At 34.6% G+C, this 18,572-nt stretch overlaps 1 protein-coding gene across 10 annotated transcripts in view; it reads right to left on the bottom strand.

Annotated features, from left to right (window-relative positions):
- AP3B1 (adaptor related protein complex 3 subunit beta 1) overlaps positions 1–18,572 on the bottom strand; it is a 147,477-nt gene that overhangs the window by 47,022 nt on the left and 81,883 nt on the right. For 3 of the 10 annotated variants that reach the window (XR_015799586.1, XM_014889596.2, XM_014889515.2), the window contains exons 17-22: positions 18,328–18,458; positions 16,068–16,179; positions 14,597–14,753; positions 11,773–11,947; positions 6,623–6,695; positions 5,705–5,811 (exon numbers count right to left, since the gene is read on the bottom strand). Coding sequence is in view for 8 of the 10 variants with exons in the window: in XM_014889596.2 (XP_014745082.1) it covers positions 5,705–5,811; positions 6,623–6,695; positions 11,773–11,947; positions 14,597–14,753; positions 16,068–16,179; positions 18,328–18,458 (755 nt within the window). In the remaining 2 variants the exon portion in view is untranslated. Of the gene's footprint in view, positions 1–5,704; positions 5,812–6,622; positions 6,696–11,763; positions 11,948–14,596; positions 14,754–16,063; positions 16,180–18,327; positions 18,459–18,572 lie in introns of all 10 variants that reach the window. The other 7 variants (XR_015799585.1, XM_088156865.1, XM_088156862.1 and 4 more) reach the window with 3 other exon arrangements.

Consider the following 18,572-nt stretch of genomic DNA (forward strand, 5'->3'; position numbering starts at 1 on the left):
ATACGATGCTACACATATTCTCTGTAACCAGTTTAAGAACATCCACCTATACAGCAATTTTACATGAAAAAAAGGATAAAAATAAGTATGTGGGAATTTTTGTTTCACTTCTTCTTCTAGCTTGGCAATAGTTAATATCTGCTGATGAGCAGCTACATTCATTTGTAAATTTCCAAGTGCTTTCCCAAGGTGAGTAAGCATCATTATCCTCATTTTTCAAATGGAAACCTAAAAGATTAAGATACTCCCTCCAGATCACACAGCAAGTAGTAAGCCAAAAATAGAACTCATTTTCCATATGTAACACCCAGTTCTGTATTCACTGGACCACACTGCTTTCCCACAAGCATCAGTCACACCTAATCAGCCACATAGCTGAATTTTGAGCAGCACTAAGACAAAGTAATTTTTTAACTCCAAAATTTAAGACTAAGCCTTTTTACTTGCTCCACATGTACAAACTTTCCCAGGCACCCTACTAACATACACTGTAGAACATGATTTCAATTATGTTTTATGCCAGTTACAAACCTTGTAGGGCACAATAGAGACAGTTCCATATGGAAAAACCCTCACCTTCACAAATTAAGCTGAAAACCGAGGAACTGAAAAAATATCTCTGCCTAATATGCAGTTACAGTAAACAACACAAAGTTTTAAGCATTCACGGGAATAGGATATATGCGTACTGTCCTGTGGCACACTTTCTCCTTTCACCTCCCCACAACAAACCTTCCCAATTTCAATCTGCATATAAAAACATGGGCTTCAGAATTACAATGAAAACACTGACTATATAGGAAAAAAGTTGTGATGAAACAGCAAAGGGATAAGACTCCTTACAGGAAGCAAAAAACAAGAGGGCAAATGGTAAGCTATAAAAATAATAAAATGATACAATATGCTTGTGTTATTTCAACACAAAACTACAAAAACTTATGGCAGAAGAGAAGATGTGGCTAATATTGAAAGTGTATTTAAAAGCATCCTCTTTCGCCTGAGTAAAAAACTTTACAAGCATCCTTAAGACAAAATGGATGTACTTACAGAAATGTAAAACTAATTATTTGAAAAACAATGGTACTTGATCAAAACTTGTCTGAGAACAACGGGCAGAAGACCACTGCTGCCCACAATCTGCTGCAATTCTAAGTGGTCGCACTATGTTTCTTTAATGACAATAGCAAGTAAAAGTTTCTTCTGAAGTAGCCATTCCTGAGGTAAGCACTCAGAGCAGAGCTTATATCAATGATAAATGAATAATATTCCTTACAGAATAATTGCTGCTAGCAAAGCTCTGGAAAAAAAACCCATGAAGTGCATGCCAATAACTGTTTGGAAGAACTACTATTTATTTCTCTTTTGTAGGACTTTGAAAATTCTTAAAATACCTCATGCTAACCTTTCTTGCAAACTGCATACCAGACTAGAGCCATTATATAACCCATTATTGCAGCCTTTGTGTTCCCAGTATTTCTAAGCAGAGATGCAACAAACAGGAAAAGAATATATTTCCGAGTCAGTTTTAAGACTTGTTATAGTGGAATTACAAACAGCCTAAATGGACAAATCAACTTAAATTATAAGAAAGTCTTCCCCTCTAAAGACTACGTCAACAACTTAGAAATAAAATACCATATAAGTTGTTCTGCTAGTCTGAAAATGTCTTTAGTTAAATATTGAAGGAGTTCATGTTTGCTATTTCTCAATGAATTCTCTAAGTCTGTATTCAATTTAAAATTAAATGTATTTATCACCTGATTTGACAGGTCTGCAGCTTGACCTTGACTTTTGACAAAAGCTATTATTTCTTCTTCATGCATCACCACTCCAAAGAAGCTCTCAAAGTGTAGATTGGTCAAAAGTTCTTTACAAGATACGAAACAGAAAACAAGATTATTTACTCCTCCCTTCCTAAACAGTTTCTCTGGAAGGCCAAGTAGTAGGGAACAATAAAACATACCATTGTAGCAACAACTATCATGAAAAAACAACATACTGAATAAAACCTTAGTAAATAAAGCAGTACCACTTCTACAATTATACCTCGATTCTACATGCATAATAATTGACAGCAAGTTTGAATTGCTGCAACAAATATTTTTATAAGCACTTCCCTACTACAATAAGAGTTTTCTTCCCCATGTGGTACAGGCATTTTTTGTGAGATTTTCCTAGTCACCCCTGACCTTTTCCCCAAGCAATCCTATTTGGGGCACGGAAACAATCTTCTCCCCTCAAATACTACTCAGACTCACACACTTTGTTCCTCATCCAACTTCTTCTCTCACCAGAGCTCATATAGACCTGTCAGTTCTCCCTTGCACTAACACTGTTCTGAACCACAACAGGTTCCTTGCTACCAAAGAAATATTTCCTTCTCACTAATTTTATTCATAAAAGTGTATGTCATTTTTACCAGCTAATTATCCTATGCAGCATACTTCGGGGTCTCCACATTTAGGAGAGTAGTTGCTTGTACATTTGTACATTTTTGCCATCTAAAATCCTAATAAGGAAAGAACAGGTGGTTCAGCTTTTTTTTTTCTCATCAGCTGTGTTACAGATAGGAACAGATTACTCTCCTCTTCAGCTTCTCTCTACTATTATAGCTTTCCTCTCTCTCCTCTCACCATTTCTGCTCAAAATATTAATTATTCTTGCAGATGATAATCCTTCCTATCCTTAGGTCAGTCACAGGTTTTGTTTTCAATTCCTCCTTTTTTGCTTTATAACTTCCCCTTTTGGAAACAACACCTATTTCCAGTATTTTCCAATAACTGCTTCACACTGACAGCTTGCAGTTTTCTCTTGCCTCCTGTTTTTGATTTGCACTGCATCTTCACATATTTGTCAAAACTGCAAATTATCCATCTGAAACTCAATCAACACCAACTGTGGCTTCCTCAAGCACTTAGTTTTGCCATCATTTGCCTGCATACTATGAAAATCCCCACAGAAGCCTCCAGTGACCTCAGTTACCTGGTTCACTTAAACCTGAAGATGAACCACATGTACCAAGGCAGAAGCATGCACACAGATTTACGATATTTTGCTTTCAGTTGGAAGAAGGTCATCCATTAATTACAAGAGAATTTTGTTTTTCCTGGAACAAACTATAATATGCACGCATATGTACATATGAGAGGGAAATGTACTCTATGTAAACACGATGATAAAAACAACTGAGCCACCAGACAAAGCATTAGATTGTGCAGTTTCTATTCAAGAATATTTTGGGTTTTTTAAGTATTTCCATAACTGTAAAACCATTCTTGTATTTATGCTTTCTATAACATTCAGCAGCTATGAATTTGGAAGTTAAATGTTTTCTAAAAGCTGTATCCAATTACAGTGCTGAATGATTTGAATAAGAGACTGCTTGACATATTCCAAGATAAGTGGCTGCTACATTTCTTCGATATTAGGGTCATATTCTGTACTTACCTATTTTTACCCCATGCTTTCCATTGCTTAGTAATAAATTAATTTCTCACTGTTCGGCATGTGCCCTACAGTTATATTCACTTTCTCTCCCACTGAAGGAAGAAGTTTTCTGAAGTATTTTAAGAATTAACCATCACAGATTAAATTCAAAATACTATTTGAAGAGGCACATTCCCACATAGTCTTAAAACTCGGTTTTATACTTTTATTTTTAGAAAATTACCTGGTGGTGCTGAACAACATGGAATTGTAGTTAACTACTTGCATGTACGTAAGACTTTATAAACCATATGGATATAATTTGAAGGAATGAGTTTTAACCTTAGTATTTAATTTCTGCTGCTCCTTGGTGCAGAAAAATCAGGAATGGACTTCATGTACATCTGCAACTATCAATAGCACTAAGAACTGAGCTTAGATCAGAAAGCTGAATACAGACCAATCACTATCCAGGCAGAAACAATTAGTTCTTACATGATCCGGGTTCTTTCCAGAGCAGAGAGAATGAGGAAATGTTCCAGTTTCAGACCTCAATAATACTAAGGAGGCATTTTGCACAGTCATCATACAGCATAACTTCTACTCTTCATCCTACACCTTCCAGCTCTGTTGATCTAATAGCTCTATTTCTTTGTAGTTGTCTTCAGAAGAATGGGGAGAAGCAGCTTAGCAAATGAACAGTGGCAATAATGAGGAAAGCAGGCATGAATATGAGAGTGGAATACACGTTCATGTACTGCGGACAATGAAAGGAATAAAGACAGTGGCAAGCAGGGGCACCTAAGCCTCTGGCAATACAGATTGCTATCTCTAATTTATCTTCAAAGGTGGCAATTTTGAAGTAAAGCAAAGACACTAGAGTCATTCCTAAGATAACCCAGCGCGAGGTAAATATATGACAGCTTGTGTTTTGAGCTGCCAGAGCCATAAAGAATGGCAAAGAGGTGACTGTGGCGTGTAATCAAAGAGTAACACTGCAGCTGCTGTTAAACACAGATTTGCCACCTAACTCTGTATACTGCTCTACAAAATAACACGGAAGAGAATTTCTCGCATCTTTAGACTGTGTGACTTATCAGTAACTACACATCAGTTGTAGTGACTGCATGTTCACAGATTGTTACTGGCCTGCTTGAAATTTACATTATATACCAATTTTCTTAGATACGGCTAATATCCAAGGTTTTATCGCAAAGTCTCCCACTTCAACACCAAATTTTGAAGCCTGTAAACATGAAACAGAATCATAAGCAAAGGTCTTCTACTTCTTGAGTCTAATCACTCATGTAGCTCCTTTACTTAACAAATATTTGATGCTGCAAATTACTGTTTCCTATGGGAGCCCAAAGTAGGTTATCAGTGCAATGCATTAAAGTTGCAATGTAGTTTCCAGATACTAACCTCATCAGAAACAAGGCTAGGCTGAAAAATGCCTTTTTGGGTCAAATGTTGTTGGGTCACTTCCATCCATTTTCACAAGGATATATACCCTATGCAATACCACTACTTAAATTTCTATTTAGAATTTCTATTTAAATTGCAAATATAAATTGGATTAACACAAAATACTAAAAGAACCCCAAGTGAAAGAGAACAAATTACTATCCCTTCCCAAAATAAAGAACACCTCCTACCTCCATGAGTTTGCTAACCTTAATTATACCTATAGTTTTGAGATTCCCTAATGGAAAGTGCTACATAGCACTAACAGAATGAATCATTACACATACTGATACACCACTGATTGTAAATCTATACCCTTTTTATTTGCACCCAGAGACTATGTTTCATGTATTTATGAAAAATTACTTCCAAGTAGTAAAACATCATGATTGGAAGTATGTATGGTAAACAAACAGAGTATCAGCAAGTATGTGATGTTCTTGTAGCTTATTTTTGATAGTGTAGCAAATAAATTATTTGAAAGACCTCTGCAGTTTGGATTCTTAATTTCTGAATTAAACTTTCCCTGAGGCAACGAAAAAGACAATTTGAAACAGAAGGTTAAAATCCTTGAAGGAATCGTTCTCAGACATGCAATATTCATACTCTTCTCCACATTTCAGGATGCAATTACAATTCTTCAGGATGCAAATACAGACCAAAAAATGCTGCCAGACTTGTGTGTAAACCATAATTTCATAGAAGACTTTTATAGGTGAAAGAACTTTAAAAAAAAAACACTTTAATGATGGCCTCAAAACATGTGAAATGCTTAAACTGACATGCACCTTCCCACTTTTTAAAGGCTACTTACATCAATGACTGATGAACTCGACAGACTTAATCCCTCTAGATCTGCTGCTAAACTCGGGGACAAAACAGCTGCTCTAGGAATTGCCACAGGAGTTGTTACAGGACAAACTAGAAGCAAAAGTGCAAGAGATACTTAAATTGAAAAACAATTTGAGATACTGGGAAAGATAATGAATATTTTCATTGCATAGAAAGAGTTTTACATCCTCATCTAAATGTTATATTCTTGTATAAAAGTTTCTAAATATTAGATTACTTTTCCAGACAATACAAATGCAACTCATACACGTACAGACCATGTGATTTATTTTGAAAGTGTTTTCTCCTCCTCTCCTAATTTTTCTCTATTTTATCCCTCATTTTCATACATACTATGTAGCACTTTTTCATTTACAGGCTACATGCAAAGTATATGTTAACGCAATTCTGATGTGCTGCACCTATAGAAGTAAACTTTTAAAAGGGTACTGCAAGCATAGCCAAAAACCAGTGCCAGTTTCACCTTACCCTTCCAAGAGTACCATTTCACACTGTTCTTCAGAAATGTGATTTTTAGCATCTTAATATAATACCATAATTGGCTCATAGATTGCACAGGTGTTGTACAAGTAACATCCTTTATTACCTGAGAAAATAAGCCCACTTTAACAGAAAACAAGTCCAGACATATAAAAACTCTTTAAGTAAATGTTTTATAAGATGGTGCATTCTAAATTTTGAAACAATTTCTCAATTATGAAGCAAAATCTTGTACTAACTGTGCTTAAAAAATTACTTGATATTCTAAGCATTTATTTTGTCAGGAAACTGTCAGGTACAATAAATTAACAGAACCAATGTTTCAGACATTTAAATTCATTGAATCAACTGAACTGAATTTACATCTTGGGAAAAATGAGTCTTAAATCAAGATACTTACAATCATCTAAATCTAAAAGAAACATGCCTTGGTTTTTTGGAGTCTTTCTATCTTGTACTGGCTTTTCTTCTTTCTGTCAAAATAGATGAATATTTCATCTGTCACCTTATCAGCAAAAGAAAAGCATTTAGTACTTTGGTAAAGCAAGTGCGTATATTTTACTAGTGTCATAAAGCAAAATGTATCCATTTTCAGGGCTCGGCATCCAGAGAATTCACCTACTGAGAAGGATTTGTTTATATAATTAATTTGAACCTAAATTCCACAAATGAATTCCATCCCTGCACTGATATTACTTTGAATCTACTACATAAAAAATGTTTAAAAACGGGGAAAAAAATCCTGCAAGAGAATTTACTACTTATACTTCAAAACAAAAGAAAATGGTCCTAAAATAAGACACAAATAAAAAAAATACTGAACCAATGTATGGCAAAGAAAACTTTCACTGCACACTTTATCAGGAAACTGCAATTGAGTGTATCAGTTGACTATGAAAAACAAGCAAGCAAATAATTCCACCAAACAGAAAGCAAAAAATACACAAGTCTGACCGTACCATTTGGGAAATGCAAAATCAAGAGCTAATTAAATCAAGATAAAGCTACTATTTAAGTGTGACCATATCTTATTTCCAACTTAAGTTGATTGTTCAAGCTTAAGAAAATACTGGGCTACTCATATATGTGTTTGGGTGCTACATATACACACAAAACCACAAATATTTTCATGCTTATATGTATTTCTACATATGGGTATGAACATTAATTGTGCGCAATTCTGTATAAAACACCAGTGAGATCTACTTATGTGGGTCCTGCCTATTACAAACATGATTATTTTTAATTTGTTTTTTCCAAGAAAAGAAAATTGATTGGCTATCTATGACCATGAACAGCCAATGACTGCAGATATTTCAATTGAGTAAAAAAAGCTTTGCATTTGAAATCAAGACAATAAAAAGGTTCTGACGTGTCTGACATTCCTCTGTAATACAATTTTTCATCTTTTTTTTTCTTAAAACTAAGCCTACAATATAACCCAAACAGTTTTCTACCAAGAATGCCCACTATGGGAAAAGCAGAATACTAAACAAAGAAGTTAAGGTATATTCCATCAAACATTTCTCCATTTGCAATTCATCTTGATAATAGAGATAGAACCTGGTAAATGCATATAGGACTTGAAGCAGGAGATTTCTCTTGCTCAATGCATAATTCATGTGCTCCGCCTGCAAAGTGTGTAAAATGAGAATTTCACACCGCAGCATGAGCCATGGAGCTGCAGAGAAAAGGCAGATGAAATCATATTCTGCTGTGCGAATTTTATTTCTTATCCTCCCAATATTTATACAAAACCATCACTGACAATCCAAATGCATTGACAGATCACCCACTGTTTCCATTGTGTTAGCACTTGAAAGGAGATCAGGCAGAAAGATAGACAATTTGTTTTTGTATATTTTTTAAATAGTGGATCAGGTTTTTAACAGCTGAGTGACTGTATTATACTTGTAGAAGGAGGTCAACAGTAGCTGATTTTAAATCCCACTGTTGAGACACCTACTTATACATGCATCATCCTCAAATATGCGTTTCAGCTCTACAGTATTTATGCTTACAGTATAATATGTATCTGAACACCTCAAATTATCCATATTTCAAAATGATATAAAAGACTGCAGTACAAGAGACTGACTTTTCTATTCACTGCAGCTCAATTACAGTGAACACAACAGCCTTTTCAAAATTATTTGTCAGGAGAAAAAATACTAAACCATTAGTAATATATTCAGGAAAATAATCTGAATTTTTTGCAGTGTACTTTAATGCCAGTAATTGAATGGATGTATGTACAAATTAAGCTCCAGTGTGAATGTAATAAAACCTTTTTTATTAAGGAAATTTTGCAGAACATGGCAATGGCACCCAACACAATATATATCGAATGGCAAACATCACCCAAAACATCTGCAATGAAACATAGTTCATAACGTGTGGCAAACTGAGAAACCAAGAAAACAAAGCTCACTAACCACAACTTCTTCTTTCAATATGCACTTCATAAAATCTTTTTCCGTTTTAGTGAAAAGGAAATCCTAATGAATAATCTCACCATACAGACTGCCCAAACTAAGGACACACTATAGCAGAATAACATATGTCCTTCTAATGACAAACTATCAGAATAAAACATGCATTTCTGAGAGCCTGGCAGAAACCATCTGTTTCCTGGGTGGTCAGGAAGGAAGCAGAAAAATAAATATGTGTGATTATTTTAAAATGTACCTTGACACATAAGGGGTCTATATATAAGACTTCAGCTATAATCTTCTTTAAAGTTTGTTAAAAATTATTTTTTCTTTCCAGCTTGGAAGGTGTTATCTAGGCTACTATGAGTTACCTTCATCTATCATTATAGGGATCAAAACATGTTTCTGTCAAAAAAAACTATTATGCTTGTTAGCATAGCAATCACCTTTATTAAAAAATACCTGTGATTCTCTTCCCTCACCCCCTTATCTAAATGTCTGAAAATAAATAAGTATTAGAAACACCTGAATGCAGGCGTCGAAATGGTTTAAGTGGAAACTAACTTCAAGTTTCCAGGGATTAATATCATATTGAAACAGTCCTCCCTGTTCAAGGAGATTAAATTAACTACCCCCTGCCCCTTTACATATGACCATTGCTGTTCACAGTTCATCAGCCATAGTTTGTTGCCCTTATATTAAATGTGCTAATTTCTAAATTAAAAAGAATTTAAGGAAATTTAGCTTCTGCACAGTGAGCTCTATGCTGTCTGTTCTTTTCAATAATCTCCTTGCTACTTTTTTTGCTGCCATGCATATAAATTCAGTGCTATTTATTTTAATTTCTTTTCTGATGTTAAAAAGATTTGCTATTTTTCCCTTCTATCCTTTGACTCTGCTGTTACCAACTCTTCTTTCAACTGTTCAAAAATACTTCTTGTTCCTAACACATTTCCCTTTAGGTGCTTCTTAATCAAATAAGACTTCAGAACTACTGCAACTTTCTTTCTCTTCTTTTAAAATCCAAGGCCTTGACAAGTTTCCATTGACTTCACCAATTCAATCCCAAGCTTCTTGGACATTCCAGTTCTCATATTCAGTGTATTTGACTTCACCTATTCACATATTCTGCTGTTTTAAAATATAGAAAGCTTCTTTATGCTAGTAGTCCTCACACTGTGAAAGAACCTGTGAAAGAATCCTGTGAAAGAACCAAACAGTTTAGAGAACTGTAGGGAAAGAAATTATTAACGTGGTGTCAATATCCTGAGAAAAATGGAATAAATGCAGCAAAGAAGACAGTATAGTTTAAACATGGTTCTGCAGTGCCTGCTCAGAACTATGCACATCAGAGCTCATATTGCTACTTTTGGGTGAAAAAATTACTGTGCTGATGTGACAAGCTGCAAACTTACAATTAATTCATGTCCCATCTAGTATCAAAGCAGTTTATTCTGAGAGGATTTAAGTTGTGTCTTTTGTGCTACCATTTTTGGCAAGATCCAGTCTGGCTGCTCTAGAAGAATAAACTTTTGACACAAGTGTGTTAACCAATGTGTTATTTGGGCAGGAAACAATCACCAAACCATGGAAACAAATCTCCATTTCTCAAGTAATACAGCTTCACTTCATCTTTTGTTCTACTTGGTTGAAGAAGGGAAGAGATTAAAAGTTAAAGTTACAACTCAAGCATTCTTAGGCAGACCTATAAAATTACCAAAGATTATGTACAATATAAATTCAAGACTCAGAGAAATAGAGAGCCCTAACTCCTTAATTAAAGGAAACACACACCTCAACAGTTTAATCAAGTAATGGCCTTCCCCCTTAACTGGTCAAAACACACCTATCCAGCAGCTTCAAAACTGCCAGAAATGCAACAAAGGATGTCTATTTTGACTATTCCGCCATCTATATAAGAGTCCTGACTGAAATGGCTTAACTTAATTTAAAATACATTCAAGTTTCACTTAATTTTTAATACTACGTATCAGTATTAGAATGGAAACTTCTGAGCTACAATTCTATCCTCCAATATTTTTTTGTAAATATATAGAAAGAAATGCATAGAAAGTATTTGACAACAGAAAAGTAAGTGCCAGAAATTCTTTTACTCTTATTCCTGAACAGATTTAGTGAACAGTTCTTCATTTATTTATTTTTAAATGCAAGGTAGGTGGATAAACAGTAACCAATTCATGCTAATAGCATGAATAGTTAGTTCTATTATGCTAGTTTGAGTATAATGAATTTTTAAGCTCTTTTTCTTCACTAAGGTAAGCAATTAAATCTTAACTGACACATCTAGAGCTCTGTTGCATATTTTTGCATCATATTTTCACATATTTTGAAACCAATTTAAAAAATACGTATTTTAAAGCTTGCTATTTCATTCCTATTTTAAGAAAGCAAACAGAATTTTTAAGTAACAGAACTCTTTATTCCTAACAGACAGCAAGTAAAAGTTGATTTCTTATTGGGAATATTACTAATCTATATATACATCTCAGTTATAGATTCATCGACTGCACTATTCTCAATTTTAACAGAAAATTCTAAAACTAAACTAAAAGTGCCATTAGAATGTCTTCAAATGCTTAGAAACAATGTACTAACATTTGTTTCTTTGTTTTCTTTCCTCTCAGACCCAGGTACTACAGCTATATTTTAAGATTCCATTTTAATGAAATAACCATCAACATCTATGTATTAAGTGTCACCAGTTCAACAATAACCTAAAAATTAAATTAAAAAACAATTAATTTTATTATAAAAGAATAATATACTATTAGAAAAAATATTACATTCTGTGTATAAAAAGTAATTAGATTCTATTATTCTTCTTCAACTACATGCAGTAAAAATAACATGAAATTCTAAACTGAAATAGGGTCTTTTCTTATAAAAATACTCTTACTTGCTTAAACTATCAAACTACTTTTGGACTGGTCTCTCTGTGAAAAGTAAAAAAAAATATTTTTCATAAATTCTGGATTGTTTTAGTTATATATAAAACAACTACCCATCTTCATTCCAACAGAAAGAAACGTGGATGGACGGTTAGATACACATACCCATTTTTATAGAAGTTTTAAAAAAAGTATTTTACCTTACTAACCTTATTAGAGGTAGCATTTCTAGATTTTCCAGATTCAGAGTCACTTTTAGAGTCAGATTCTGACTTGGAGCCTGCAGAACTTTCATCTGATGAACTGTATTCTGTATCAGAGGAACTGGAACTGCTTCTCTTCTTGGAAATGCCTTCTGCTTTCTTTTTAATATCCTCTGAATCACTATATATTTAAAAAAAAATAAGAGACATGTAAAATCACCAAAGCAATCTGCTTCGGCAATATCCTACATCAGCATTTCAAAGTTTTATTAAATGAGTTTTAAGTAATTATGTCTCCACAAAAAAAACCTCAGCTATGAATGAAGTGGTTTATTTAAGGCTACACAAAACTGTTCTATTACACTACACAGTACACCCTCACATGTAGTCTAAAACAGTGAAACTGCCAAACAAAATGTGAACATATGAAATATAAAAAAGATTATTTGCATACATCAAGCTTGTGACATTACAAAAAGGAAGTGCAGCCACCCTTTTAAATAAAGAGGCTTTCATACTATTCCACCTATGATGGACAGAATGTTGGCGTATCATCTTTTTGCACAGTAATATTGCTTTTAAAAAAATCAGTGAATTTAGTTTCTTCCTTTGTTAATTCTTCTAAATAAAACCACACCACCTAGAAATGAGACCTACAACATCTACAAATAGTTCAACCCATTAAAGAGTTTATACACAAGAGCTCTTATATTCCTATACCTTTGGTCACACTGAATGCCTTACAGCCTCAGACACACACACTGAAGTTCTGTTTACCCTACCAATGCTGGATTATGTTGGTCTGTGTTAACAGCTACTGAATTTTATCTGCCTTGTTCACATCTAATAATACTTTAAATACCAATTTGAAGATTACTCTTTTGTCTCAGGGGGAGTTACTACCACAGGAAATGAAAATTGTTTTCTAATAATTATCATGGAGCAGAAAAATTAATATTGCATATAGAAAAAACCCTCTCTTCCTGGATATGCAAACAACCATTTTATACTTCCAAATCAGGTGTTTCATACACTACCTGATTCAGCTTCCTTCCCAAGACAATAAATTGGTTATTGAAGTGCTTGAAGGGTAACAAGGTCAACAATAATTAAACAAATCTAGACCACTCAACTATTAAGAGTCTCTTTGGACTCGTATTAAATTGTTACACATTTTTGCTTAGCTTTAGGAGCAGTACAAAAGAATGTCCTATGCTGCATAATTGAGATTGCAGTGTTCTTAGGTGAAAAATATACAGAGAAGGAGAAATGAAAATTCAACATGACAGAGCTCAAAACAGGAATAAAATCTTTCTCCTCTCAAGAACTTCCTATGACCGAATTGCTTAAATAAAATTTAATCAAAATTATTTAAAATCAATAACATTTAGGCCATGCATACCCATGTACCTGAAGCTAAAATTACCTCCCCCAAATTTTAGTCAAAAGCATAAAGCAGTAATTTGGAAGCTTGCAAAGCTAAAAATGGAACAGTACTACACTTCACGAAAATAGTGTAACATATCACATCTGAATGTTAAAATCATGGTGAAAAACAGGTACTGAAAATTAGGTTTCAGTATGACAACATTTAAAAACTTGAGGTCAATGACTTAAACAAAAATTCACTCCTATATACTGTTCATAGTTTCTTCATGACAACAGAATTATCTATATTTCATGCACTGCCCATTCAACAGTAGCTGTAGTTGCATTCACAAATAAGTTATTGTGAGCCCATTATATAAATGAAGTTGTTTTTCAATAATTTATCTTTAGCTTAGCTTTAAAACTAGATTTGAAGATTAAAAATGTTACTTTATGCACATCAGCCAGTTTTGATGGGTAATAATTGTTTATCTTACTGCTTAAAATTTCAGATGTTATTCTAATGAAAAGAATTTACTGGTAACTAGCTTTTTAACTTTGCAATGATGAAAAGCCTGTATTAATTTAACCTACAGATTTCATTTGTTCTGAACAGGAAAAACAATATAAATCACTTTTAAAATCATTAAATCCTGACTTAAATTAATAAAGTCATAATTAGGGCATTATGCTGTGTTTGTTATGGAAGTGGCAAGGCGAGCTGCTTTAATTACTGTCTGTAATAAAAGGAGCAGAGTGTGTACTGCGCCCCAATCAGTGCTGTCAGCCACGACTGAGCTGAGCTGCAAACTCATCAAGTGAGCTGGCAGCAGACTACAAAGTAAAGGGCGATCGTGTCTGCAGGGGCCGCTTGCTGACAGCAGTGGAAGAAACAGATTCATACAATCCAAGGTATTAGCCCCAATTACTCAAAATTTTAATGATACTTTAGTACACGATAATGCTGTTGATAATAGGCAATCTTAAAAGCGCTAACACTTAAATATCTTATGACCGCTTCCCTTCACAGCCCTTGCCTCTAATATTTGGATCATAATCTTTTTAATATAACATTATTTAGAAAAATCAATTGTCTTAGTTACATAATGGCAAAGTGTTGAAGGACTTAATTTTAGCTCTCAGCAAAATTGCAGCAAAAGGTAATTAAGTGTTTCACACAACTATTTGATCACTTATTCAGCCTCCCAAGGTTACGTTAATTTTCAACAAGCCACCCAAGATTTTACTGAAGTCAGAAATTAATTCTAAACATAAGCGTAGTCTGATTAATGAAAATATGAACTGGGTTCATACAATGACTATTACTAGTATACACTGACATCACTCCTTGGCCAACACACGCCCAAAATAGCCTAATTAAAGGCTTGGCAGACTGCTAACATGAAGAGTGCTTTATAAGCTAGTATTGCAAAAAATTAAAACCAGACAAACATATACCTACCTTTCATTGACAGCTCTACATGTTTTCTTAGCAGCACTTTCTTTGCTGTCTGATTCACTGTCAGTTGATTCTTCACTGGGAGAGGAACTCCCACTACTCTCATCAGTGCTGCCTTCCTCTTTATCTTCCTTCTCACTTTCACTGTCAGACCCACTCCCTGAAATGAAAACAACCCTTAAAATCTTGAACCAAATCTTAAATAATTAGTATCTTAGAAACCAAATTTTGTTTTAAATTAAACAATGCTTTCGTATTTTAAGATCCAGATGCAAACTTTAGTATTATTTTTACCCTGTGCCAAAAGCGGGCAAGAGAATTACTTTCTCCTTATATCTATAAAATTTTGTTAGTTAAAAACCTGTCCTGCTCAGCCTACAGTATTATACTTTCCAAATTAGAAATCTGAATAATAAATTAATCGCATCTGGATTCTTCAAAGTTACATAACCCTATTAGGAGCTGAAGATGACCTCAAATTTTCTAGTCTTTACATTCTCTCAGCTGCAAAATTATCTTCTCAAACAGTTGCTTAATTAGATAATCTGTTCTTAAATACCCATAGTGACTATGATTGAAAATTATTAATACTATAATTAATCATATAGTTACAAAATATTCAAATACCTGAAGTGAGTGTATGCTTCTATTACTTCAGAAATCACTAATTTCAGTGATACAATTCTTAAACATTTCTGCATATTTCCTCAGTTTAGGAACTGGAAGGAAGCAACTCCATGTTCATATTTTAAGATGTCCCTCTCCCATCCAACTAGATGATGATAATTCTTTCAAGTGTCTAATGTTAAACATTTTCTGTGTCTAAGGTCTGGACCTGGGAGAATTATGAACTTTACTACATCTGAAATAGACTAACTTCTTCTGAAATGGCTGTCTTGAGGAACTGCCTATCTGATAATAAATGAGAGAACAGCTGAAAGAACCTCTGCTTACTGAACTTGATAGGCAGCTGATACCCCTTCATCAATATCCCCATTATAATAAACAGAAAGTATCATGAAGAACTTCAGAGAAATACTGTAACACAATATGCTGAATAACTCGCATGGAAGACGACACAATTAAGCAAATCTGGCCATTTATCAGCAAACAGCACATGTTATCAAAATAATTCTTCACCGCCACCAAAATCTGAAAAACAATTTAGACTTAAAGTTCCTGACAGCTAAGCATCTGGGCACTTCTCCAATCAGCTATGTGCTTTCAGTTTTAAATGGAGTTACAAACTCTCCTTACTCATATTAGACTTCAAGAATGATAAAAATAGCATGGCAGCTTTTTCACCCAAGAAACAAATCAAAGGCTCTTACTTAATACAGTGAATGCAAAATCCGCCCCACCCCCAATTTATTGAGTTTATACACAGCTCTGGCTTTGTTTGCAATTTTTTTCTTTTTATGTACCAGACAGCAGTTCAGGCTGTGAAAACACAAGCTGCTTTCCAAACACTTGCCTGATGAACTGGTACTGGCAGACTCATCTTCCTCCTCTTCTGATTCAGAGTAGAATTTTTCAGTAGGTTTCTCCTTCTTTGGCTTGCCTAGAATTCCAGTCCATTCCTTTGCCTGTAAATAAATTTTAATTTAAGTTTACTTTTGCAACCAGCAATACAAAAATATAGACATAACATATCGAATAAAAACATTCAGAGTAGTGGTATTAAGCTGTTGCTAAATAAATCATCTAAGCAAGCCAAGAGAAGCTATTAAACTTCTCTCAATATACACAATTAGAACGAGAAGTTTGGTACATACCTATGAAAGGTGAGAGATGTCTATTAGGTAGTTCATAAAAAGATTTAGGAAGGTAGATTAAAAGCATCAGTAACGATAAATAAATTTCTATGCCAAAAGAACCTGAAGTCTGAGAGTTTTATTTCTAGATTCAGCTGACTATGACTAGAATGAAGGTTAAGTAGGGCTAGTCACCACTTTTATCATCCCAAGTTTTAAGCAGAAAACAGATGTGGACACTCTAGGTAGCCACAGACAAATTATATTTCATTTCCATTGCAATTCTCCAAATGAAAGTAATTTTTTATCACCGAGAATGCAAAAATGAGGCAGTATTTCCCCAAACTTTTTTCTTTCCATATACCTCTATGCGACTAGAGAAGCAGTGTTAAAATTCAGGACAGGAGAAAAAAACAAGTGGCAGACAACCCTATCAACAGTTTCATATAGGTCTGCATCATTGACTGATCTGATCTGTAACAGGACTTTAGTTTTGAAATAGGTTCTAACAATGACCTGTAAGGCTAAACAACTCTAGAGATACACTGGCTTCCTCTTACACATCAAAAGCTCCTAAGGCTTAAGAAGCCAATATGCTTTTGGATATAAATGACAATTTGCATGTGGATTGCAACTTAACTCAGCTTTACTCACATACACTATGTAGGCACATGCAGTATGAGGGAAACCACAAAATTAATGAAAATGACATAGCCTCCAAAGAAAATACTTGCAAAAAAACCCCAAAATGGCTGAAGGATTTTTCCTGTTTGCCTTGAAGTATAAATAGTTGGATTTTTTACTACATTGTAATGCATGTTATGCCATTTGATCCATTTCCTGAAATACTTTTTGGTCTGATGGATCAAAGCACCTTCAGACATTTTTTCATGCCAACCCTGTAATTTCTAATCCTCTGTTTGAGCTGATTATCTAAAATTCTTCCCATAAAATCTTTCAGAAGTTTGTACACAAATATCACTGTTCCTGAAATGTATATAAAAAGGTAGACACATCATAGTATGAAGGAGAAATGCTTGCTCTACCAGATTACTGTCCACTGGCTTTTGAAAGTCAGACCTATTTTTTGAATTTTCTTGCTCTTTCTGTGTGTAACATCTCATAAGCAACTTAATTCACGTGTGATTTACTGAGTAAGTTGGCTCATTACCAGCACTGCATGCTTTTCTGTGTGTTCTGTTACAATGCTATGCCTACAGGAGCACTATCAGCACACTATATACCGACACATTTGCATTTCAGCTACTGTTCAACACCTTCCACTGGCATTCCAGCAGGACTCTGGTACCCAACACATAAATCACAACTTTGGTACCAAAACACGACTTTGCTTCAGAGTTTACACTACAGTAACAAAAAGATATTGCTAGTAGATGACGAGCCCAATGTGTCAACAAATGACTAGTGCAATAGATGACAATTTCCTATCGTGAACTTTCCTAATCCTCTCCAGATTATCTGAAATGTAAACCCTCATCTCTTCCAAACCAGACACTTCAAAATATACATAACCTACATAATCTAATCCCCTGCAGCTACTTTTTGGCATTTATATTACCTTTTTCCTTTTATTTTTTTAATTTTACCTTTGATTTTTCACAAATCAACCTCTTCATTTCTGACTTTGGTAGCCCAGCTACACTCAATTAACATACTGCAGCAGAGTGGAGATAAAAGATATGAAATCAGAAGTGAGATGGAGGTGAAAAAAGTCTACTTACTCCACAAATGAAGCAGAAGTGGCCTATAGTTTATCCACTTTTGTCATTGAAAATAACTAGCATTACGCAAGTTTCCAGATGCTTGATTTCTAAGATAAAATAAGCAACAGGGACATTCCCATGCACCAGTGGCTTTCAACACAGCCCACAGATAGCATTTAAATGCTTGTGGTTTTGGGCTAATACTCTGTATTGACAAGTGCCTTCAGCAAAGTTACTTTCCGTGACGCTGACGTACCGACTCAGCCACGTCGACGTTGCGGACGGAGGGGTCAGGTGCCACCTCTGGCCAGTCGGACAGCTCCAGGTACCCAGTGGCTCGGCTGTTCAGTGTGTGAGACAAGGTGCCAAGCTGGAAATGATCCCGATCTATTAAAAAAGTGGGGCAAGGGAAGAAATACACAAACACTGTGAGCTCTGCCACAAGGAGCAATCTTAATCAGGGCTAAAGGTAATTGCCATTGTATTACCTCAAATGTCATG

The sequence above is a fragment of the Sturnus vulgaris genome, chromosome Z (genome assembly GCF_052056855.1).
Source record: "Sturnus vulgaris isolate bStuVul1 chromosome Z, bStuVul1.hap1, whole genome shotgun sequence".
NCBI classification, from domain to species: domain Eukaryota; kingdom Metazoa; phylum Chordata; class Aves; order Passeriformes; family Sturnidae; genus Sturnus; species Sturnus vulgaris.